Source organism: Neomonachus schauinslandi, chromosome 6 (assembly GCF_002201575.2).
Source record: "Neomonachus schauinslandi chromosome 6, ASM220157v2, whole genome shotgun sequence".
Lineage (NCBI taxonomy): Eukaryota > Metazoa > Chordata > Mammalia > Carnivora > Phocidae > Neomonachus > Neomonachus schauinslandi.
Genome location: NC_058408.1, coordinates 80955098 through 80982325, shown reverse-complemented (window position 1 = coordinate 80982325; position 27228 = coordinate 80955098). Strand labels below are relative to the sequence as shown.

Here is a 27228-nt window from a genome sequence, read left to right as displayed (position 1 = left end):
AGCTCTTGCAAAACTCTTCTTTCTATTTGACCATGCTAACAGTTACCTAACGATTCAAAGACTGTCCACTGAATCAAAATACCTAATTCTGGGAATTCATAATTTCAACTAATGTTTTTTCTTCCTTTTCAAGTATACGTTTTTTCCCCAACTGAATTTCCTTTTCACTGTCTTAATTATTAGTGTTAGGAGGCTACACTGCATGTTCTAGGATGAGAGCCAGTCCTCCACACCTCCTAACCCAAATATCTCTTCAAACACAGCATAGGCCAACTTAGCGTACAGGCTTTTTGTTTGTGGACACAGATAAAAAATACTGCTGTAGACTCAGGATTGAGCCTCCCACCCTCCATCACCAACTCTATCTCCGATTGCTAGTAATGCATTATTAAAATAGAATTTACTCAGGTGAGGACAATCTATAGTTTATAAAGCTCCCAAGTAATTTTGATACACAGCCAGATTTAGAAATTATGGTTTTAAACAATATTTCAATTTATTAATAAACATGTTTTAAGGGAAAATATAAAAGTAAAAATCTGTCATACTATATAGGTTATTTATGAACCAACCACTTCATTCAGCAAACATTTATTGAGCAAGTACCCCGTCCAGGCACTGCTCTAGGCACTAGGGATAAAGTAGTGAAGCAGAAAGACAAAGCCACAGCTGGCTGACAACCTCGTTGGAGCAGACGGACAACAAACAGATAAACTAACCTGCCCTGCACTCTCTGATAGCCCTCAGTACTCTGACAGCAGGCAGCAGTGCCAACACAGAGTGAGAGTGCTTTCTATTTTCTACAAGCAGGTGACAGCAAGCTTCTCTGATGAGGTGACATTTGAGCAGAAACCCGAAGCTAAAGAAGCCATGCATAAAGATAATAGCAATGACAACAAAATAGGAGTAGGGAAAGCAGCTTACCTTAACCTGTTAAATTATTTAAAAATCTACTGTTTGATCTATAAGGATCATCTTCCCTTAAATTAAAGACAGAACAACAACAAAATAGAGGACAGGGGTGTATAGATACATTCCAATAAACTGGGGTGAATATTCTTTAGATTGTTTTAATCCAATGGTTTTAGATAACTGAAATAATTAGACAATGACGCTAAAGCTACTCTGATGTGTTTTTACAAATTGCACATATAAATCATAGGGATATCCACGAACATCACTACCCAGAGGAGTAGTGGTAATCCAACTAATAGAATGGTTTATATGTTTAAGGACTACACAAAATATAAGAATTACTAATTTTTTAAATTATGAAAGCCTAAAAATCTTAAGAGATGATTTTATGTAAATTCTTATAGGACATCTCTTCCATTTTTACAATATAAGAAGCTAATGTTAAAAAATTAGTTAACACTATACTGATGAGAGGTAATTGAGTACATCATTGATCATACCAAGTGATCTCTGCAATTGAGTAGCATTTTTTGGTAAATACCTATAATAGAAATACATATTTACATTATTTACTATAAGAGAAATATTCACAGAAATGATTTTTTAATCTAAAAATCTGTTAACTAAGCACTACTAAAAATATTTTAATCAAAGAGTAGGTAAAATGATAAACTGGCAAGAAGTGACCGTGAGTGTTGAACACGAAGTATAATTAGAATGACAACCAAAGAGCAAATGAAAGAGTAAGCAGTGATGTCAATACTTAACCTAGGTACAACAGCTTGCTTTAATGAAAACTTTGTCAATTCTAAATATCATACAGCAGTATTTTATTAATTTCCCATTATATCCAGATACCCAAAGAAACTTTTTTTTATATCTCTTAAAAATATCCTTGCTGGGGCGGGGGTGGGGGGCGCCTGGGTGGCTCAGTCATTAAGCGTCTGTCTTCGGCTCAGGTCATGATCCCAGGGTCCTGGGATCGAGTCCCTCATCAGGCTCCCTGCTCAGCCGGCAGGGCGGTGGGGGGATCTGCTTCTCCCTCTCCCTCTGCTGCTCCCCAGGCTGTGCCCTCTCTGTCAACTAAACAAAATCTTCAAAAAAAAAAAAAAAAAAAAAAGATCCCTGCTGGGGGTGGCTGGGTGGCTCAGTTGGTTGTCTGACTCTTGATTTCAGCTCAGGTCATGATCTCAGGGTGGTGAGATCAAGCCCTGAGTCAGGCTCCATGCTCAGCCCGAAGACTGCTTGGAATTCTCTCTTTCCCTCTCCCTTTGCCCCTCCCTGCCGCTCACACTAGACAGACAGATAGATAGATAATTGCACATATATATTGTAGGGATATCCTACTTGAAAAAAACAAAAAATGTCTTGCTGAAACCATATAAACCATGGTGATAACATTCCACCTCCTGGCAATTTCTCAATTTACTGTACTATTGTGGCAGCTCACTGTAACTTACTCCATTGTCGACTGGATGAATAGCACAATTCTACAGACGGATCTTCTAAAGCCCCGTAGATAGCTTTAGGACCACTCGAGGTGCTTTCAAAGTTCAGAGGAACTCTTGCTGCCTCCAGCTATGCATGCCTGAACCCCAAATTCTTTTCCACCACCCATGATATAAAGGTAAAAAGTGAAGAGAGGCCAAATGAATGATTTAAGCCTACTCGGCACAATTCTTGGGAATATTCTCCTTAGATCAAAAATTTTGAGTCACTTCAATTACCTTCTGAAGTAAGAGTCATGGTAGTTACTGTTAAACAGTAACCCTCTCTTTGTACTGTTCCAGGGGACTCTTGGAAAGAGGGTTGTAGGGAAGTCAAATTAGAGTCCTCCCCAATATTGCAAGGTGCCTTTATGTTAGTTTGTTGGGACCTCCAGAAAATTCCAGTGTGAACATGTTTATATGTTCACAGACCTAAACTAAGTGGCTTGAAATAGAGGTCCCTAGGAGATGGTATGTCATGATGGAAAAAATATAGGTATGGGATCCAGTCAGATCTGGGATTGAATCCTGTCTCAGCCTCTTGTTACTGTGTGATTCTGGGCAAGTTAGTCTTTTTGAGACTCAGTTTCCCCAGATATGAAATAATACATACTTATTAAGGTAACTGTAAAGATTAGAAATAACGTACTTAAGGCACTCAGCACAGAGCTTAGAACGTAAGCTCTCAATAAATGCCATTATGAATAGTAAGATCCACACAGCAACATTCGGTGTATTCAAGTTATAACTGATCATATTTTCATGGATTTCAATTTCTTATAAAAGGATTAAGATTAATTGAGGCGCCTGGGTGGCTCAGGTCATGATCCCAGGGTCCTGGGATAGAGCCCCACGTCGGGCTCCCTGCTCAGCAGGGAGCCTGCTTCTCTCCCTCTGCCTGATGCTCTGCCTACTTGCGTGCTCTGTCAAATAAATAAATAAAATCTTAAAAAAAAAAAGGATTAAGGTTAAAATAACTTCATTACAATAATTTTATTACCATCAAGTTCACAAAAGTGATCCTGTGAATCATCATATCTTGCCCAGTCAATGAAAGCTTCTTTGCTTTGATTACTAGGGGAAAGAGGGAATAAAAAAGAAAAATGATTAAATCTGGAGTTGAAAATGTTTACACTGTATCTTACATAATTAAAAACAGATAATCTGAGGTCACGTCTTTAATTTAGATAGTTTATAAATTCAATTAGTGGTTACATGAAGGAATAACAAGTTATATGAAAAATATAGATATTAACTTCCACGAAGGATTTCTATTTAACTATACTAAAACCATTACTAGCCCTAGAGTTCAATAATTAACTAGAAACTTGATTTACAAATATATAAGAGATGGAGTTAAACACAAAAGTCAACCTAGCCTTTTCAATTGACTTAGAAATAGCAGTAATCATTTTTTCTAAGAATTAAATTTATGTTCATAATTCTTTTAACTTAAACTGCTTCTGTATTTATGGAACAAAAATACCAAAAACCGCATTTCTAGGATCTCCCTTCCTACGTGTTATTCACTGGTAACACCAATGTCACTTTAATCATGGCATATCATTCATTTTCCATACTACCTCACATTTAATAAAATCTATGATCAAGATTTCTACTTGGAGAACTGATAAAGGAACTACAGTAATTCAAATAAACTTTGACCTATATTCACTTTAACCTATATTCAGACCTTCTCTGTCTTAAATACATAACGGCAACATCTATAAGAGAACTATTCTTCTTCTTTATTTACCACACAATAGGAAAAAAATAAGGTAAAAAAAGTTATTTGTGTACCAAGTACAAATGATGTAGTTCCTAAATATGTTACTATCATAGCCAAGAATATATAAGGCTGGCTGCACTACACCAACTTTATCAATAAATGTTTCCAATTCATGGTGGGATTTTTTTTTCTCCTATGGGAATACTTAATTAACTTAATACAAGTTAATGGAAATACTTGTATCATAGTTGACTCAGCTGGAATACGGGATGCGATAAAACACGAATGCCTAAGTTCTAGTTACAGCTAAGATGATAGCTATAGTTATGTTTAATTAGCTAAGTCTTCTGTTTGAAAATAGTCAAGAACAAAGCAATTGTGACATAAATTCCTATTTTCTTGTTAACAATATGACTAACTTAGAGGAACTTTTATCTTTGAGCATCCTTATGTGATGATGCTTTCCTGACTGTTTCAAACTAAACCCTGCCTGAAAGCCACGGCAGCAGAAAAGATAGGGAAGGCTAATCTAATGCTAACAGAGCTGGCCCAGTCTGGCGTACAAATGAGTTAGAAGGAACGCAGTCCAGCTTTTCTAAAAGTCAGTTTGAAGATGGATGCCAAGCTACTTACATAACAATTTCCTGGGCTTCACCCAGGGCTTCCTGTCAAGATGGCGCTGAGTTAAAGTAGAAGCCTTAAAAGTGAGAAATGCGGGGGCAGGAAGGAACGGGGTAGAGTGATTTTCAAAGGGCATGAGAAAACTTTTCAGGGTGGTAGACAGGATAACTATCTTGATTAAGCTGATTTTCATGAGTGTACACTTGTCAAACCACCAAATGGCATACTTAAACAGGTACAGTATACTGCAGCTCAATTAAATGTCAATAAAGCTGTTTAAAAATTATAGTACCAATTGTTGGAGAAGTTGTGGAATGAGGAACTCTTGTACACTACTAGTGGCAATGTATTTTAGGAGTCATTTTGGGAAAACCACTTGGCAGTAGTACTTAATTCCACTTCTAGGTATATTCTACACAGAAAGGCATACCAAATGCACCACGAAATGTCCACCACAATATTTTTTTGAAATGGCTGCAAAGTGGTAAACTCCAACTATCAATGATAGGATGGAAACATTTTGGTGCAGTCTTAACTATGGAAACCAATGAAAAAAGAATTAAATGCTACTACTAAGTTCGAGAACATGAAGGACTCTCATGACATGATGTTTAATAAAATAAGCCAGACACAAAAAAAATACGTTCCATATTATTTCATTTATATAAATAGGCAAAATTAATCTCTGCTACTGTAATTCAAAATCACGGTTAACTGTGGACGGTGGTAATAACCAGGAAGGTACACATAGCAATCTTTGGGGCAGCAAGTACATTGTTCTGAATGGTTGCTGCAGAGTTGGGTTCACTTTGTAAAATTAAACTGACCTTTATGCTTAAGATTTGTATACTTTATTATATTTGTGTTATACTTGAATTTAAAAGTTAAAAAAATTACTTCTGTTCAACAAAATATTTATAAGCAAAATTAAAAGATAAGCCCTAACAACCCATATAGCCAACAAAGAATTATTATCAGATTATATGAAGAATGCCTACAAATGAATGATAATTTAAAAGTATACACTGTCGGGCGCCTGGGTGGCTCAGTTGGTTAAGCGACTGCCTTCGGCTCAGGTCATGATCCTGGAGTCCCTGGATGGAGTCCCGCATCGGGCTCCCTGCTCGGCAGGGAGTCTGCTTCTCCCTCTGACCCTCCCCCCCTCATGTGCTCTCTCTCATTCTCTCTCAAATAAATAAATAAAATCTTTAAAAAAAAAAAAAGTATACACTGTCCCACCTCCATACCCCACCGCACCCCCCATGGAGAAACAACAGCAAAGAATATAAACAGGTACTTTACCTTAAAATCCTACAATGACTTAAGGCCCAATCCCTGGATGACTTCTCTAGTTATACTCTTTCCTGGGTAATCCCATTCAGGTTTATGGTTTTTAAATACCATATATTCACACATGACTCCCACATTTTATCTCTCCCCTGAAATTGAGACTTGTGGATCCAACTACCTGCTCAACATCTCCAATTGGATGTCTTATAGGCAGCTCAAACGTAGCAAGTCCAAGGTTGAACCATAATTTTCTATCAAACTTGTTCCTCCTGCAAGTATCCCCAGTTCAGTAAATGGCAACTCCCATTTTTCTAGTTACAAACCTTGTAGTCATTTATAGTTCCTATCTTTTTTCATACCCCACATCAAATCCTTAAGCAAATCGTGTCAGCTCTATCCTCAAAATCTATCCAGAATCTGACCCCTTCTCATCATTTCTACTGCTATCCCTAAACTAAACCACCATCCTGTCTTATCTGGATTACTACAATAACCACATAGCAAGGCTTCCACAACATAACACCTGGCTCCCTCAAAGCATTCTCTCAAAATCCTCCAATGACTTTTCATTCCACTCAGTTTAAAAGCAGTATTCCTAATTGTCTTCAAGATCTCCACCCCACCCTACCCCTGCCCCCCATCCCTAGCATCTTCTGACTTGGTCTTCTACTACTTTGTCCTGGACCACTGTACTCCAGCCACACTGGTCTTCCTGTGATTCCTCAAATATAGGCACACTCCTGCCACAGGTTCTTTTTACTAACAATTATGCATGCCTAGGTACTCCTCCCCCAGGCAGGCATATTATGACTTATGACTTACGTCTTCATGGGCATTTTGTGCAAATGTCCCATTATCGCTGTGGCTTTCTCTCACCATCCAATTTACAACAGTGCAACTTCCCGCCCCTACCCCCACCACTCCGAGCCCTCTGTCATTCTTCTCTGCTTTACTTCTCCCGGGCACTCATCATCACTTCACTTACTTCTTATGTATTTTACTTATTAACTGCATATCTCCAAAGAGGATTAAGCTTCATGAGAAAAAGAATTTGTCATGTACACCACTATATGCTTAATACTCTAGAACAGTGCTTGACATATTGCAGGCATTCATTCATAAGAAACACAAATATTCAATAAACAGATAAAAAAATGCTCAAACTCATTAGTAGTCAACAAAATATAAATTAAACAAAAATGAGATGCTATTTCATGTGCAAACATTATCAATTTTCGGCAAGGATGCGGAGAACCAAACAAGTTCTCAGGACTGGGGGCAGTACACAGCCACACAAGTGTTTTGGAAAGTCATCAGGCAGTATCAAGACTAGGTACACGTGGGCAATCCTAAGATTCAGCAATTTTACTAGTGCATGCCAAATTTCCTAGTGTACCAAAAAAATTATCAAGGGTGGCCAAGGTAGCGTAATTTGTAAAAGTAAAAAATCTGAATAATTCAAGTGTCTATCAGTAGGGGAAGAGATAAGTAAAACAGGAGATAGTCATATGATAAAAACCATTCATCAGTTGAAAGAATGAGACAAATCTCCATGTTTTAACATGGACAGATCTAGAAAGCAAAATGTACAGTGTAAAAATAAATTTGAAGAATGTTAAATACAGTATTATTTTATATAAGAGAAAAATAAAATCATATATAAAATAACCATCATTATATATAATAAAAACAAAAGCATAGATGGATATACAGCAAATTCATGATAGTAGTTACTGCTCAGAAAGAAGGAAAGAAAATAGGATTGGGAATTAGGATGTAGGGGGTGTAGGGATGTAGGATTTATCTTTGATATTTCTCTTTTCTTAAAAACATGGTAGAAAAAGTTAATATCTATTCACTTGGAGTGAATTTATTATATTATTTTATTATATTATCTTCTCTAGTTTTCTATATTAAAATTTTTCTTCAATAAATAAGACTGATAACTTTATTAAGTCTTTAACAATTATAGTACCCAAATGCCAACCTAGACAAATACTGAAGTTAAAAAGAATATCAGTAATAATCCATTCCCTACACCCAATTATAGATATGTTCAGTCATTTCATAATGCATGATCTGAGACCACTCACAAATTTGTTGGCCTTCAAAAGGAGGTTTTTACTTAGAGAAAATAAGGAAAAGTCATTAGAAAAAAAAAAACAAGAAACTTAATAGTTATGGTAATCATAACTTTTCCCGTTCAAAATGTAATACACAGATTGAATTACTATTTACAAAAGGCTTAGAGGTTCAAGTTCCTTTTACTATAATAACCTGGAAGAATGGATCCATAAGCCCTGCTAGTTGGGCAATCTTCTATACTTTTACATTTTGATAAAGTCACTATTGATGATACATTCTAGAAATTTAAGAACAAATCCACTAAGAGGAGGAAGCAAAGCAATCATGAAATTGAGGATGAGGAATAACTTCTTCCTTTTAAGAATGACTTGAAACTTTACTGTTTTATAAAATATCGCAAGAAAAACAGAAGATTTCTGATATAAATATACTAAATAAGAGAATATTTTTTATACTACTAAAATAAAACTTGCCTTAGTGTGCTGTTAATTGCTCCCAGTTTATTAGCTTGCTCACAATCTTCTAATTCTTTGGTATTGTTTGCTACTTTCGAGTACTGAAAGGAAGTACATAGTAAGTTTAGTAATAACTATTACCTTTCTCTTTATTTCAAGTTCCACTGGCAATCTGTCAACGATGACACAGATATATCCCATTATCAATATCTCTCACATATGTAAGAAATACAAATCAAAATGAGTCACAAATTCCCACCAACTAAATAAGACATTAAAAACAATTAGCATTGGTATGTTGGTGATGATGTAAATTGAGAAAACCCTCTTGGGAAAGTAATTTGACAATATTTATCTAGAGCTGTAAAAATGTATAAACCCTTGAACCAACAGTCTTACAACTGAAACCATATCCTGAGCAACAGTTAAAACCACAAACGAAGTACAACCACTTTAGAAAGGTATTTGGTACTACCTCATCATGCTGAGATATGAGATAGGCATAACCAGTGGCACAGCAACCTTACTTCTAAATATCGATTTAGGAAAACTCTTACATGTGTACACAATAAGACAAAGGATGAAAATGCTGGTACATCACTGTTTGTAATAGCAAAAAACTCAAAACAATTGAAATGTCCATCAACAGAGGAAGAGCTAACCAATGACATACAATTGAATACTACACAACTATTAAAATTAACAAAGCTACATATATTAACAGAGACAAAATTTCAAAAGCATAATGCAGAGTAAAAAATAACTGAAAAAGTATTTTTAAAATAAAAAATATAATCTTAATGTTTTAAAACTTCGTATTAAAAGATCTATACATTGGGCGCCTGGGTGGCTCAGTTGGTTAAGCGACTGCCTTCGGCTCAGGTCATGATCCTGGAGTCCCGGGATCGAGTCCCGCATCGGGCTCCCTGCTCGGCAGGGAGTCTGCTTCTCCCTCTGACCCTCCTCCCTCTCATGCTCTCTGTCTCTCATTCTCTCTCTCTCAAATAAATAAATAAAATCTTTAAAAAAAAAAAAAAGATCTATACATTACTTGTGGGTACACGTGCAATAGAAGTTAAAAGGAAGAAGTATCGCAAAAGGACGCACATCAATTTCAAAAAAGTGGCTATCTCTGGGGAGGGAGGAAACAGAATGGGTTTGGGAAGGAGTCCAGAAGGGATGTCAAATGTCTCTAACACTTTATTTATTTTAGATCTGAAACAAAAATAAAGGAGAGTAAACACAAACAAAAGACCACACGGGAGAAAACACAAAAAGAAAATGGAGAGAGGAAGCAGAAGGAGAGGGTATGATGATCTTTATTATGTGTACATGACAGTGAAAAACTAGAAGTAAACGGTTATCTAAAAACATGCACAGCTAAGTAAATTATGACATGCTTATAAGAAGAAAAGGGTAATCTTTAACACAGCAATATTTTAATGCCACTTAAAAGTACTATGCTCCAAATACCTTGATAACTGTTTGCTCTATAAAATATAATCCTGAATAGGACAGGTTGATTAGTTGGAACACAAGACTAAAAATACATGCATGATAAAACACCTGTTGCACAGGCCATCTGATACTGTAGTTATACTATATTACTATAGTTTGTCTAGAGAAAACAGAATTGAAATATCTCAAAAGAAGCTATATAATTTAACTATAAAAACATACAAGCTCTCTGCTTGCTGCAAGAATTAGAAAGTTGGGACTGTGGGGCAAAACGTGCCCACTCCCAACTAGCCCCAGTACAGCTCCTTCTGCAACCACTGTCAAGCAGTAAATGGTAAGTTTCACAATGTAAAGAAAAAATATTCAAGGAAGAAAAGTGACTCACCTTATTAGAACTCCCAGCTTTAATTCCGACTGGAATTTTGCTCTTAAAAGAATAGCAACAAGAAAAATTTAGGAAGTTATCTTCCTTTTTTTTTTTTGAGATTTCTTCACAAATTAGTAATGCCATTGCTCAAATACAAAGCCTATTTTAGTCTATGATGAAAAAATGAACATTCATTCAAATTCTGTTTTCATACTACCTCTTTTAAGATAAATGGTAACGAATTACACCAATTTTACGGACTTGTAAATCATAGTTTAGCAAACTGAATGACATATACAAAATAAGAGTGTCAAAATCAGCTACAATTTAAACTCATGCAGTATGGAATAGTTTACATAATTTTTAGGTTAAAAAAAAAACTGACAAAAATCACTTTTCCATAAACTTTCTTACCACAGAAACAGAAGCTTTAAAAATTTTCAAAGTTCTTTGAAAAATTTTATGCTCAATCTCAATTTCAGCTCTAAATTGACATTTAAAGTGAAGGCAGTTTGGGATTAATACCTAAAGAATTAGTTCTTTGGTCCATAGGATTCACCTAGGGTTTACCAATCTAGGTAATCAGGGTTTACTAATAAAAATCCACATGTAGATTCAGCTTTCTTTTCTACAAAGCCAATAATTAGTTTTAGGCTTTAATAAACAAATCTAGAAATCATTATAACTGGTTTTTCAGACACAATTTTAAACAAAAAATCATATCTGAAAGCAGAAAATCACAGGTTGATCCTCTGATCAATCTAGGGGACCGATTTCCAACATCTGAATCTACGGTATAGCAAATTACCTATTAAAATCTTTTCATGTTTCATGATAAATTTTAACATAGGTAAATTTAGCCAAATATTCAGAATAAATATCTTCCTGTCAGAATAATATAATAATAATGATGATAAGAGATATTTCCCTAATCAATAAAAAGATTAATAGATTAAAATGTTACTTGCTGCCAGTATTTTATTATTTCAGTGTTTGCTAGTACATCTAACAGAAGGCAGAAGAGAGAAGACTATAAAACTCAAGTCAAATCTAGCAGCCACGCACCCTGAATTTAAAACGTGGAATAAATACTAACCAAAAGTGACTTCTGGCTGCAATGTGTCCTCTGACTAGTACAGTATAATGTGCTAAAATCAAAATCTTCAGCAGCTTTTTTAAAGGTTTGATGCTACTAAATGCAATGACTTGACTTCCGCAAATCTTAATAACAAGCCTTCCAGAAATACTGGGGTAGGCATCACAGATGATTGTCATGAACAACACATAACAATCACAAAAGAGAATTACTAGAAGTAATGATAAATGTAAAACTAATAACTAAAATCAAGCATGAAATAAACCTAGCTGGGACTGAGGCTGGGAAGATGGCGGGGTAGGAGGACCCTAGCTCACCTCATCCCAGGGATACAACTAGATAACAGAAACATCAGCACAAATAATCCAGAAAACAACCCAGAGTCTGGCAGAACAAACTCCACAACTAAAGGCAAAGAAGAGGCCACATCGAATTGGGTAGGAAGGGTAGAGATGCAGTGGGGAACGAAACAGGCCTTGGGTGTCCACAGTCAAGTGCTGGAGGCACAGAAAGGGGTGAGAAATAGACTATCACACCTGCACGGGGAAGACCAATCCCCATAACTTTTGACTTTGAACGCCAGAGGGTCCAAATTTCATGAGTTCCTATAACCAGTGGGACTTGAAGCCTGGAATCTGGAAAATCAGCAGCTCCACTCTGGGAGAGTCTGAAAGGCATTAGGAAGTAGAGTTCCTGCCCTTAAAAAAGACAGCATGCAAACAGCCCAGGTAGCTACAGCACAGAAGCAGCAATTTGAAAAACGCCCAGGGCATATGGGAGGGAGATTTACTTACAAATCTCAGAGCATGTCCAGAGAGGCAGGGATCACAGGGAGAGACCCTTCCAGGAACAAAGGAGGAGGCAGGCACCATTTCCCTCACCCCCTACCCCTAACCCAGCATAACACATAGGCACCTGCAGGAACCAGCACTATGCAACACCCCCTACCTAAATTGCTTACAGTGCACCCTACCCACCTTGGGCAGATCCCCTTTTCAACACATTTGCTTCAGTTCTGGCTGCGGATCCCCTCCCACAGAAGACCACCAGTGTAAACATCGCCAATGCAGCTTCTCCCAACCCACACGTTGCAGGGCCTTAGTCCAGGAGCTGTGGGCCCTGCACAGGCACACCCTGTTAAAACTGGTCCCCCACCCACACAGCCTCCCAACCACCAGTGCAGGCAACAGGTATCGTTTCACAAACAGACCAGCACACCTTGTTAAAATGTGCCGCACCCTAGCAGGGGACAAAACACAGCCCAGAACAGGCTAAGAGAGCCTCTGCAGACAACTAGACTAAAGGAAAAAGTGGCCAGGACACAATAGCAGAGCATATGCAACACACATAGGAGACACTCCCTGAAGTGCCAGGTCCTGGAGAACAGGGGGCAACTGCACTGCGGGGCACCACAGGACCTCTTCTTCATAAGGCCATGACCTTCAAGAGGATGCATAGATGGGGCACCTGGGTGGCTCAGTTGGTTAAGCGACTGCCTTCGGCTCAGGTCATGATCCTGGAGTCCCTGGATCGAGTTCCGCATCGGGCTCCCTGCTCGGCAGGGAGTCTGCTTCTCCCTCTGACCTCCCCCCTCTCATGTGCTCTCTCTCATTCTCTCTCTCTCAAATAAATAAATAAAATCTTAAAAAAAAAAAAAAAGAGGACGCATAGCTGACTTTGCTAACACACAGAAACAGATATAGAGAATTAGACAAAATGAGATGAGGAATATGTCCCAAATGAAAGAACAGGACAAAACCACAGCAAGAAAGCTGGTGCAGCCACTCTGGAAAACAGTACAGAGGTTCCTCACAAAGTTGAAAATAGAGCTACCCTACAACTCAGCAGTTGCACTGCTGGGTATTTACCCCCAAGATACAAATGTAGTGATCCGAAGGGGCACATACACCCCACTGTTTTTGGCTATTGTGGACATTGCCAAACTATGGAAAGAGCCTAGATGTCCATCAACAGATGAATGGATAAAGATGATGTGGTATATATACATACAATGGATTAAGCAGCCATCAAAAAAAAGAAATCTTGCCATTTGCAACTACATGGATGGAACTAGAGGGTATTATGCTAAGCGAAATAAGTCAATCAGAGAAAGACAAGTATCATATGATCTCACTGATATGAGGAATTTGAGAAACAAGACCGAGGATCATAGTGGAAGGGAGGGAAAAATGAAACAAGATGAAACCAGAGAGGGAGACAAACCATAAGAGACTCTTAATCTCAGGAAAGTAACTGAGGATTGCTGGAGTGGAGGGAGGTGGGAAGGATGGGGTGGCTGGGTGATGGACATTGGGGAGGGTATGTGCTATGGTGAGCGCTATGAATTGCATAAGACTGATGAATCACAGACCTGTACCCCTGAAACAAATAATACATTATATGTTAATTTAAAAAAAATTACAGCAAGAGACCAAAGTGAAATGGATATAAGTAGTATGACTGATAGAAAATTTAAAGTAATGATCATAAACATACTCACTGGACTTGAAAAAGAGTGGAGGACATCAGTGAGACCCTTAACACAGAAATAAAAAAGAACACATCAGAGATGAAGAACACAATAATGAAAATAAAAATACACTAAATGGAATAAATAGTAGGCTAGAGGAAACAGGCAAATGAATTAACAACCTGAAGACAGAGTAATAGAAAGTAATCAAGCTGAGCATGTGAGAAAAAAAATTATACAAAATGAGAATAGACTTAGGGAACTCAGTGACTCCATTAAGTGTAATGACATTCAAATTATAGGGATCCTAGAAGAAGAAGAAAAAGAGAAATTTTATTTGAAAAAATAATAGCTAAAAACTTCCTGAATCTGGGGAAGGAAACAGATATTGAGATCCAGGAGGCACAGAGATCCCCCGACAAAAATCAACCCAAGGTGATCCATACCAAGACACATAGTAATTAAAATGGCAAAAAGTAGTGATTAAGAAAAAATTTTTAAAGCAGCAAGAGAAAAGAAAACCGTTACATACAAGGGGAAACCGCATAAATCTATCGGCTGATTTTTTTTTTTAGCAGAAGCTTTGTAGGCCAGAAGAGAGTGGCTGAAAAGAAAGTGCTGAAAAGAAAGTGCTAAAAAGAAAAATCTGCAGCCAAGAATACTCTATCCAGCAAGGCTGTCATTCAGAATAGAAGGAAAGATAAAGAGTTTCCCAGACAAAAACTAAAGGAGTTTATGACTACTACCACCAGTCATACAACAAATGTTAAAGGGGACTCTTTGGAAAGAAAAAACCGGAAGTAAGAGTATGAAAAGTAGGAAACATAAAAGCAGTAAAAATAAGTATATCTGTAAATATCAGTCAAGAGAGTCACAAAGAATACAAAATATGACACCATATACCTAAACTGTTGGGCAGAAAGGAATAAAGAATGGGTTCAAACTTAAGCAACCATCAACTTAACATAGATTGCTATATGCAGAAGATGTTATATACAAACCTAATGGTATCCACAAATCAAAACCAGCAATAGTTATGAAAAGAACAAAGAAAAAGGAATCCAAGTATATCACTAAAGAAAGCCAAAACACCATGAAAAAGAGCAAGAGAAGGATCAGAGAAAAACTACAAAACAATCACAAAGCAAGTAACAACTTGGTAATAAATTTGTATCTATCAGTAACTACTTTGAATGTAAATGGACTAGATGCTCTAATCCAAAGACATAGGGTGGATGTCTCTGGATTACATAGAGTGGATAAAAAAACAAGATCCATCTATAATGCTGCCTAAAAGAGACTCATTTCGAACCTAAAAACAACTGCAGATTGAAAGTAAGAGGATGAACAAAGATTTGTCATGCAAATGGATGTCAAAAGAAAGCCAGAGTAGCAATACTTATATCAAACAAAATAGACTTTATTTTTTTTTAAGATTTTATTTATTTATTTGAGAGAGAGAATGAGATAGAGAGCATGAGAGGGGGGAGGGTCAGAGAGAAAAGCAGACTCCCTGCTCAGTGGGAAGCCTGCTTATCCCTCTCCCACTCCCCCCTGCTTGTGTTCCCTCTCTCGCTGTGTCTCTGTCAAATGAATAAATAAAATCTTAAAAAAAAAAAAAGGAAGAAAGAAACAATGGCTTTGAATGACACACCAGACCAGATGGATTTAAAAGATACTTTCAGAACATTCTATCCTAAAACAGCAGATACATATTCTTTGCAAGGGCACACAGAACATTCTCCAGAACAGATCACATATTAGCCCAGAAAACAAGCCTCAACAAAGTGAAGAAGATCGAAGTCAAACCATGCATCTTTTATGACCACAACACTATGAAACTAGAAGTCAACCACAAGAAAAAATCTGGAAAGAGCACAAATTCACAGAGGTTAAATAACATGCTACTAAACACTGAATGAGTCATCCAAGACATCAAAGAAGAAGTAAAAAATTACATGGAAACAAATGAAAATGAAAACACAGTGGTCCAAAATCTTGAGGATGCAGCAAAAGTAGTTCTAAGAGGGAAGTTTAGAGCAATACAGGCCTACCTCAAGAAGCAGGAAAAAATCTCAAACAACCTAAATTTACACATAAAGGAGATGCAAAAAGAATAGCAAAACCCAAAACCAGCAGCAGGAAGGAAATACTAAAGATCAGAGCACAAATAAATGATACAGAAAAATTTTAAAAACAAAATAGAAGAGATCTATGAAATCAGGAGCTAGTTCCTAGAAAAGATCAACAAAATTGATAAACCTCTAGCCAGGCTCATTTAAAAAAAGGGAGAGAGAGAGAAAGAGAGGACCCAAACAAAATTGCAAATGAAAGAGAATAATAACAGACACCACAAAAATACAAGCAACTGTAGGAGAATATTATGAAAAATTATATACCAAAAAACTGGACAACCTAGAAGAAATGGACAAATTCCTAGATACATAAAATATACCAAAAGAGCAACAGGAAGAAAGAAAATTTGAACAGACTGATAACCAGCAATGAAATTGAATCAGTAATAAAAAAATTCCCAACAAACAGAACTCCAGGACCAGACAGCTTCATAGGCAAATTCTACCAAACATTCCAAAAAGAGTTAATACCTATTCTTCTCAAACTATTAAAAAAAAAAAAAAAATAGAAGAGAAAGGAAAATTTCCAAATTCATTCTCTGCGGCCAGCATTATCCTGATACTGAAACCAGATAAAGACACCACTAAAAAACAGAACTACCAAAAAAAATAAGATTTTTTTTAATTAAAAAAACACAAACAAGTACAGGCCAATACCTTTGATGAACATAGATGCAAAAATCCTCTACAAAATACTAGCAAACCAAGTCCAACAATCCATTAAAAAAAAATCATTCACCATGATCAAGTGGGCTTTATTCCTGGTTGCAAAGGTGGTTCAGTATTTGCAAATCAATCAGTGTGATACATCATATCAGTAAGAGAAAGGAAAAGAACCTTAGGATCATTTCAACAGATGTAGAAAAAGCATTTGATAAAATACAGCATCCATGCATGATTAATAACCCTCAACATAGGTTTACAGGAAACTTACCTCAACTATAATAAAGGCCTTAGACAGAAAACCCATAGCTAATATTATACTCAATGGGGAAAAACTGAGAGCTTTTCCCCTAGGGTCAGGAAAAGGACAAGGATATCTATCTATTCTCACCATTTTTATTCAACATAGTACTAGACGTCCTAGCCACAGCAATCGGACAACAAAAAGGAGTAAAAGGCAACCAGATTGGTAAGGAAGAAGTCAAACTTTCACTATTTGCAGATGACATGATATTCTATGTAGAAAACCCTAAAGACGCCACCAAAAAACTACTAGACCTGAAAAATGAATTCAGTAAAGTTCAGGACATAAAATCAATGTACAAAAATCTGTTACATTTCTATACACTAATAAGGAAGCAGGGGAAAGAGAAATTAAGAAAACAATCCCACTTACAACTGCACCAATAATAATAAAACAGCTACAAATAAACTTAGCAAAGAGGTGAAAGACCTGATTGTGAAAACTATAAAACACTGATGAAAGAAGCTGAAGATGACACAAAGAAGTGGAAAGACATTCCATGCTCATGGATTACGAGAACAAATATTGTTAAAATGTCTATACTACCCAAAGCAAGTTACACATTTAATGCAATCCCTATCAAAATATTAACAGTTTTCATAAAACTAGAAAAAACACATCCTAAAATTTGTATAGAACCACAAAAGACCCCAAATAGCCAAAGCAATCTTGAAAAAGAAAATCAAAACTGGAGGGAACACGATTCCAGATTTCAAATTATATTACAAATCTGTAGTAATCAAAACGGTATGGTACTGGCACAAAAACAGACACATAGATCAACAGAACAGAATACAGAGCACAGAAATAAACCCACGATGCTATTGTCAATTAATCTTGGACAAAGAAGGCAAGAATATTTAAAGGGAAAAAGTCTCCTCAACAAAGGGTAACTGCATGGCTACATGCAAAAGAATGAAACTGGACTTCTTGCACTGTACACAAAAACTCAAAATGGATTAGGGACCTAAATGTGAGACCTAACACCATAAAATTCCTAGAAGAGAGCACAGGCAGTAATTTCTCTGACACTGACCATAGCAATATCTTTCTAGGTAAGTCTCCTGAGGCAAGTAAAACAACAGCAAAAATAAACTAGTGAGATTACACTAAAATAAAAAGCTTCTGCACAGCAAAGGAAACAACCAATAAAACTAAAAGACAACCTACTAATTGGGAGAAGATATTTGCAAATGACATATCCAATTAAGGGTTACTATCCAAATTATATAAAGAACTGATACAACTCAACACCAAAAAATCCCAAATAATCCAATTAAAAAATGGGCAGAAGACATGAACAGACATTTCTCCAAAGACATCCAGATGGCCAACAGACACATGAAAAGATGCTCAACATCACTCATCATGAGGGAAATGCAAATCAAAGACACAATGAGCTATCACCTCACATCTGTTAGAATGACTAAACACAAAAACTCAAGAAACAAGTGTTGGCGAGGATGTGGAGAAAAAAGAACACTCGTGCACTGTTGGTGGGAATACAAACTGGTGCAGCCACTGTGGAAGACAGCATGCAGATTCCTTGAAAAATTAAAAATAGAACTACCCTATGATGCAGCAATTGCACTACTAAGTACTTACCCAAAGAATACAAAAACACTAATTCGAAGGGATATAGGCACCCCTATGTTTATAGCATCATTATTTACAATAGACAAACCACGAAGCAGCCCAAGCATCCATCAATAGATGAATGGATACAGAAGATGTGGTATATACACATACAATGTAATGTTATTCAGCCATAAAAAAAGAATGAAGTCCTGCCATTTGCAAAAACATGGATGGATCTAGAGAGTATAATGCTTAGGGAAATAAGCCAGTCAGAGAAAGATAATTACCATATGATTTCACTCATATGTGGAATTTAAGGAGCAAAACAAACAAAAGAACAAAAAAGAGAGAGACAAACCAAAGAACAAACTCTTAACTATACAGAACAAACAGATGGTTACCAGAAGGGAGGTGGGAGGGGGCAATGGCTGAAACAGGCAAAGTGGATTAAGAGTACACTTATCTTGATGAGCACTGAGTAATATATGGAACTACTGAATCACTATTTTGAACACATGAAATGAATATAACACTATATTTTAACACTTTTTTTTAGCTATCTAGCACATTATTAAGTCATTTAGCAATGTATGACTAAGGTCTATAAGTCAGACATTAGTATTATAATTAATGTTAATTTCCTGATTTTGTTAATTACGTTGTGGTTAGATAAGAGAATAATCTTGTTTTTAAGGAAACACACTCAAGTAATTAGGGGTAAAGTATCGCCATGTTAGTAACTTATACCCAAATAATTCAGAAAATATTAACATGTATATATACAGAGAATAATAAAGCAAACATGATAAACATTTAGGGAATCTGAACAAAAATAAGTGAGGACTGTTGGTATTATTCTCCCAATTTTTCTGTAGGTCTGAAATTATTTCAAACTAAAAAGTTAAAAAAAAACCATTTTATTCTTAAAGGAAAATGAAGAGAATTTTTTTAATTGGCCCTTTAGAAAGGGCATTGGTTAAGATGGTTTTTTCCCATTTTTAATAATAACGAGATTAACTGATTATGTAAGAAAAGCAAAAAGTGAAATGAAAACAGAGCTTATAATGAATTACTGTTTAAGAAGAATTAATTATGCTAGATGTCAAAAAACAAAGTCTAAAATGTAAGTATAGCTTGTTTTTTTTTAATGTAACAAGACCAAGTGAAATTCCTCTACTTTTCCCACTTCTAATTCCCACTCTAAATGTAAAATTTAAGGCCCAGTAGCATCACTTTTCTTATGAAACAAGATGCATATTCAATAAAGCATGAAATAAGAGTTAGCCAATTGTAGATCCAGTCCTAGAACAGGCCCCCAATTTTCCATTTGTCTTAGAATCATACTATACTTCCACAACCAATCAATACTACTGGATACAAAAGTGTCTTCAAACCCATTTTGGTGATGAGTATAAAATAAATCTTCAGTAATCTGGTTAAAAAGAGAGCTGACAGCATATGAATTTGAGGACAAGTCTAAATCCATCAACAGTGGCCTAAAATACAAATTTACACTTATCTAAGAGCCCAAGAGGAAACAATGTTTTCCCTATTACTATTTTTTTAAATTTATTTTACCTCTGGACAGGGCTCCACATGGCAGTCTTTTATTGAACAATGGCCATCTTCTGCCCAGAAAGGACATGGTCTCTTCAGATTGACCTTGAGAGAAAGATTGGTTAACATTAGTACGTGTGTGGCACGGTTCTGCAATGCTCTCTAGGTGTCCCTGTGCGGGGCACCAGTGACGTGGTGGTAGGAAGAAGAAAAAGCTTCCTATCCTGTGGCATCTATAGAGTTCAGAATTTTAAACAACTGCAGTTTTTCTGACATCCAGATGTAATATTAATTTTAAAAAAAATAAGTTATTAGTCCTCTGACACTCCAAAAAAGGAATAAAGTCCAAGTACGCTCATCTGCAGACCCTGGAAAGCATTCTACTTTAATGTCTGTCAGCACCTTACTGTTACCTTACTCATTAGGGTTCTCTCGAGCATCCACCCACTTCAATGTGTACTGAGCACCCACTATCTGTCTGGCATTGTGTAGAGTCTAGGACAAAAAGAGATGTAAAAAAGCACTTTCCCCACCCTGGAACTTACAGCCTACAGGAGGGAATAGAAATCACACGTTTGTATGTTTGTTCAACTACAAATCGTGGTAAGTGCTACAAAGGAACATCCAGAGTTTGTGATGGAAAATAATGGGGGGGCTGGTGGATGGTGGCCTCTGAGGAGGTAATATTTTAGGACAGATGAATGTTAGGAAAAACATGGGTTTGGATAAAGTGATACAGCTTGAACAGTTGTGAGAACTGAAAAAAAAAAAAAACAAACCAAAACCGTTTAGCCGCCTTTTAGCGGGGGGGGGGGATGAGGGTAGACGTAGGACAGGGGCAGACCATTTTCACCATCAGGACATTTTCACCCTAGTTAAAAACTCTGGATTGTCTTACATTGAACTTAGCGGAAGCCCAAACTCCTTTTCTATCTCCTGCAAGCAATTCGTTATCCACGTCTTCCCACCACCTCCACTGCCACCGCTTCCCTTCTCGCCTAGACCCCTCCAGGTGCCCTGCTTCTACTACCATCTGTCGTCCACACAGCAGGCACCGAGCTCTCCCTTCTGTCTCGAGGCCTTTACAGCAGCCTTCTCTTTGACCGTACTGTCGCACATCTTACGAGCCGCTCCCTTCACCTTATCCAGGACCTTCCCTGACCAGACTCTCCAAAGTAGCACCCAATAGGCACCCCACACCCTGTTTTATATGCTTTTTATAGCACTTGCCACTGCCTGAATATTCCTGACTTGTTTATTGTCTGCATCCCCCACTGTCAGGATTGAGATGTTGCCTTATTCATTATTTTATCCCCAGTGCCTCAGACACATAATAGGCATCTCAATAGGGACACCTGAGTGGTTCAGTCGGTTAAGTGTCTGACTCTTGATTTTGGCGCAGGTCATGATCTCAGGACCGTGAGACTGAGCCCCACTTTGGGCTCTGCACTGGGCATGGAAGCTACTTGGGATTCTCTCTCTCACTCTCTCTCTCTGCCCCTCCCTCTCTGACACATGCACACGAACACTTGCTCTAAAAAAAAAAAAAATAGACATCTCAACAAATAGAATAAAATGAAGTAAATAACACCTATATTACCGAGGAAGAGGCAACAATACATAGAGACTGGCAACAGGAGAGAAAGTGACCAACTCTGACTATGGAGTTGTCAGGGAATGCCTCCTTTTGGTAACATGTAAAATGGGTACGGCTGGAAGTTTCCTAGAGAAGATTTCCAGGCAATGGGATGTTTGTTTGGGAACTGCAGGTTCCTTGAGCTCCTGGCTTGTATGTCCAATGCCTCGCTGATATCTCCACAGGACATTCTTTTTTTTTTTTTTAAATATTTTATTTATTTATTTGACAGAGAAAGAGACACAGCAAGAGAGGGAACACAAGCAAGGGGAGTGGGAGAGGGAGAAGCAGGCTTCCCGCTGAGCAAGGAACCCCGGGATCATGACCTGAGCCGAAGGCAGATGCTTAACGACTGAGCGACCCAGGTGCCCCTCCACAGGACATTCTTATTGCCATCTCAGTAAACAGCAACTCCATTATTCTAGATCCTCAGGCCAAAACCCTGGCATCATCCTTGACTCCTTGCTTTCTCACCCCACATACAGTACCTCTGAAAATTGGGTCAGTGCAAAATCCAAGTCCCCGTAATGGCCAAGAATGCCTTCCATGGTCTGGCTCCTCTGCTCTCTGCCCCTTCTTCACTGGCCTCCATGTTGTTCCTCAAATACATGAGACACACTGTGGTCTCAGGGCCTTTGCTCCTGCCGTTCCCTCTGCCTGAAGTATCGCTTGCACCAGATACCAACATGACTTGCTTTCTTCCTTTAGATCTTCCCCAAATGCCACCTTCTCAGTGTGCTGTTTTAAGTTGCTACATTTTAGGCTAATTTGTAATGCAGTGGTAGAAAACTAATACACAGTGCAAGGAGTACACTGTAGTGGACACTGTAACGTGCTGCTCACATCACCCTTCAGGAATAAGGGTTTATTACCCCAGCTTCCGGAAACGTTAGCTTCTGAAGTTCTGGAAATGAGGCAGCCAACCTCAGCTGAAGACAGCCACTTTGCCCAAGGTCACACCACCCCTTCCAATGGTGCCTTCATCAGATGACTGATGTAGGGCTGCAAAGGAACAGACCTCTCCCGCAAGTGGGGACACCTCTGGAGCGCCATCCCATCTGAAGGACTCCCAGAGGGTCACCTGATGTTTCCACAGAGGCTGACTCACAGCTTTACCTCTCCCTCTGCTCTTTTCACTCCCCGAGCTGTCAGTGCCATGAGTGGTCCCTAATTAACCTCTTGCCCACTAACCATGGTCTCAGAATCTGCTTCCCAGAGAACTTAAGCTGTAACAACTTGTCCAGCTCCAGTAGAAAACTATTGGCACTTTTATGAGGATCACATTAAATTTATACGTTAACGTGGAGAGAATTAACATCTTTATGCTACAAAGACATTAGTCCATTTCTTGAAGCCTACTTTGTGTCTCTCAGTAGTGTTTTGAAGCTTTCCTCCTCTAGGTTGTGCAGATTTATTGATTCATTTACTCCTATATATTTCATCTTCTTTCACTGCTTAATATAAATGGGGATTTAGTTTGTCATATCTTCTCGTTGTTTATATTTATGAAGATATGGATTTTTGTATATTAAGTTTATAGCTCGCGATCTTAATGTATTTTTTAATCATTTTTGTTCATTATTTGAGTTTTCTAGTATACTTTTGTCATCCATAAATGGAGATAGTTTTACTTATTCTTCAAAAATGTTTGTGTCTCTAGTTGCTTTTTTCTCGTTTGGTATTAATACCTCCAGCAGTAAAGAAGAGAGTGGGTACCCTTGTCTTGGTCCCTCACCTAAGTGAGAATTCCTCTACTATTTCCCAAAAAGTAAGATGGTGGCATGCTAATGTTAGGATTAAAATTATCACGTTAAGGACGGATCCATCATTCCTATTAAATTTTTTAAAAATTAGGAACGTGTGTTGAATTGTGTTGAAGACCTAAAAGTCTTGTCCCTGCATTCTTAGAATAAGATTAACTTGGTCAGGATACATTTTTTTTGTAATATGCTCAAAACACCACATCATCTTTGATTTCACTTCTACTCTCACAGCTTACATTCACTCCATCAGACAAGTTTGTTGGTGTTACCTCTTATATATGATGCTCATTTGTTCACTTTTTACTTCTTCCAACTCTACTGCCCTATTCCAAACCCCTATCCCCTTCCATCTGGTCTCACGCAAAAACCTCCTACATGGTTTCTCTATTTCCTGTCTCACACCCTGACAGTCTGTTTTGTACAAATCCCTCCAAAAGCTTATCAACTTACACTAAAATTCAACATCCTTATGTGCTGAACAAGGCCCATAATAATTTTTTTTTTTAAATCTGGCTCCTACCTACCTTTCCAACTCTCCATATCTCACTCACTTTGCTCCAGCTATACCAGTCTTCTTATTCCTCAAACACTCTAAACCTTTATGCCTGCATTCAAGACCTTTATACCTGAGGTTCTACTCCCCTTCCCTGGAATGTTCTCTTTCCATGTCTTGTCATGGCTTTCACATTATGTAGGTCTTTACTCAAATGGCAGAGCATGAATACCTTCCTTTCCTGATCATCTTCTTCAAAAATAAAAGCTTTAAAATAAAAATAAAGCTACCTACCTTCCCCACCCCATTAACTTACTCTTTCTATCTCCTACTTTTTCTCCATAGCACTTATCTTATAACCATCTGAAATTATATTTTATTGTTTATTGTTTGCCTTCCTAATCAGAATAAAAGTTTCATGAAGTTAGTCTTTGTGTTATTCACTATTGTATCCACAGAACTTAGAATAGTGCCTACTGCAGGACGCCTGGGTGGCTTAGTTGGTTAAGCATCTGCCTTCAGCTCAGGTCATGATCCCAGGGTCCTGGGATCTATTCTTGCTCAGCGGCGAGTCTGCTTCTCCCTCTGCCTGCCACTCCCCCTGCTTGTGCTCTCTTTCTCTCTCTCTGACAAATAAACAAAATCTTAAAAAAAAAAAAGGAAAACAAACAAAAAAAAAGAATAGCACCCACTGCAAAGTAATCATTCAATAAATATTTGGTGAATAAAGGAACGGAATGGATAGTACAAGAAATTGTAAATACCAACTACAGCAGCCAACTGAGCAGGTGACAGGGGTAGACTGTTGCTTCTACCTCTGTATCCTTGCTTGCTCAATCGTAAGTATGTATGCACATGTTTAAAATTAACCTATTCTCTTTGCTTTCCTTTTCTGCCACTAGTGTATGGAGAGTATACTGGTGGCGGTTAAATGTCTTTTGTTTAATTTATAGGTTGGCAGAACTAGAAAAGGAATAGATATCACCTGAATATCCTGGACTTGGAGACAAATGCATTAACTAGATCACTGCATTACCCTCCGTTGGGCAAGTATGAGGATACCCCCATTACATACAGAGTAATTTCATTAAATTGGTTAGAACATTTTCTTAGAACAGTTATTTTTGCCTATCCAACTTTCATTTTTCCTTCTTCTGTAATATCCCCTGATATTCCTTTGAAAAACAATCACTCCCCCCATATATTTATGCAAATAGGATTGTTAACCAAAGTGTCTTTCCCTCTTTTGGTCAATTAGACCAATTAGACACCTGTATAAGTGTTTTTCCAGAAATTTGACACCTGTATAAAGTGTTGCAAAATATGGGAAACTGTGCCAAAATTTTCGTGGTGACATAAAAAGAATGGCCATTAGTTCCTGCTCTAATTTTTTTTTATCCTCAGAAATATTTAAAGACTAAGATAGCTATATAGAATCAGGATAAAAAAGAAAACCATGCTCAGTTTTTAAAATAAACTAAAAATGAAAATCAAAGAAATTATAAACCCATTTGAATATTGAGAGCAAGAGCACAGCAAAGCATAACAGCTGCTTTAAAATACTGTTGTTAAATTTAAAATACTGCACTTCTGAATATTGCCTTATTGGTGCTACCTTTAAACTATCATTGGTTTTTTATTTTGTAAGGGTCTAGAGTAGATGGTTCGATTTAAGAACCTACTCCGCAGTATTACTTCAAAAGGTGTTCTGCTTGTACCCTCAGCCTGGTCTGGCAGCCCTTCCAGTGAGCTCCCCGGGAAATGTCTGCTGCTGCGGTGCTTACACTGTGAACAGCGCTAACAACAGGACAGGGCCACAGCACAACACAGAGCCTGGGGAGGGGTCTAGAGGGCGGAGCCTAAGTTACAAGGAAGGCTGACAAGTAAGTCTGCAGCATTTCCAGCTTCTGTGGAAGGAGTCTCTGTCTCAAAACCAAAACTGAAAGATGAGGAATTCCCCAAACATAAGAAGAGGGTTCAGGTTCTTAGTGTTCAAAAAGATGATCAGGTTTCACTACAGTACTTAATATATTCCACTGACAAAAAGCGCAGAGGGTGCTGAGAAGTCAAAACGGGTTTTCAAAAGGGTCATAAAAGTCACATCTGTAAACAGCTATGTAAAAATCTTTGCTACTAACGGAATCAAAAATTATAACTATACCTTGTAATAACGGAAGTAGTCTCGCTCTTGCAATTTTTTTATTTTGGGGAAGATTTTGAAGGTGTTAAAGTTATCAATGCTATCAATATCGCACAGGCAATCATCCAGGACTCCGGTGACCTAGGGGGGAAAATATATATAAAATTTAAAATATGTAAATTATAGATATTCCAAGCTTAACAAATCTGTACTATTATATAAAAAGATAATTTATTCATTCAAGGTAACTAGTCTTTGTTAAGATACATAACATTAAAGGGGTGCCTAGGTGGCTCAGTCAGTTAAGCCTCTGCCTTCAGGTCGGGTCGTGATCCCAAAGTCCTGGGATCGAGCCCCGTGTCAGGCTCCCTGCTCAGTGGGGAGTCTGCTTCTCCCTCTCTCTACCACTCTCCCATTTGCTCTCTAATAAATAAAATCCTTTATAAAAAAAGATACATAACATTAAAGCAATCATTTATTTTTACTATGGCCGATTAAGTAAAAAACAATATAAGGATTAGATATACCTATTCTGAAGAACTAAGCATTATTGTTGAGTGGCTAGAGAAATATATTGAATGTTCCTTCCCTTCCCCAAACATACATAAAATCCGAGAAGTAGGTGGAATGCTAAAGCAATTTCTTCCAAGACTAACCTAAAAGTCATAGACTGTAATAATATTGCTGTAGTAACACTACCTTTCTTTTCTACTGCCATTTATGGAACACTTATGTGATAGGCATAGTGATAAGAACATTACATGTTACCTCATTTATTCTTGAAATATTCTATGAAATAGGTATTATTATCCTCATTTTACACGTAAGAGAATTAAGGCTTAACATGGTTAAAATAATTTTTCCAAAGTAGAAATGAGACTTAGTCCCAAGTCAATCGCACTTAAAAATGCATGCTTTATCGACTACTCAAAGTATACATTAACTGAACAGAAACTGATGTTTACAAAATGAGTTCAGAATCCAAA

The 27228-nt window shown here is 37.4% G+C and overlaps 1 protein-coding gene across 2 annotated transcripts in view; it reads right to left on the bottom strand.

Moving 5' to 3' along the window:
* Positions 1-27228, bottom strand: part of ERO1B (endoplasmic reticulum oxidoreductase 1 beta) — a 59638-nt gene that overhangs the window by 24119 nt on the left and 8291 nt on the right. Inside the window, exons 2-7 of one of the 2 annotated variants that reach the window (XM_044916461.1) lie at positions 26264-26383; positions 20232-20315; positions 14004-14039; positions 10426-10467; positions 8601-8683; positions 3403-3476 (exon numbers count right to left, since the gene is read on the bottom strand). In XM_044916461.1, the coding sequence (XP_044772396.1) occupies positions 3403-3476; positions 8601-8683; positions 10426-10467; positions 14004-14039; positions 20232-20315; positions 26264-26383 (439 nt within the window). The remainder of the gene's footprint in view (positions 1-3402; positions 3477-8600; positions 8684-10425; positions 10468-14003; positions 14040-20231; positions 20316-26263; positions 26384-27228) is intronic. The other variant, XM_021696089.1, reaches the window with a different exon arrangement.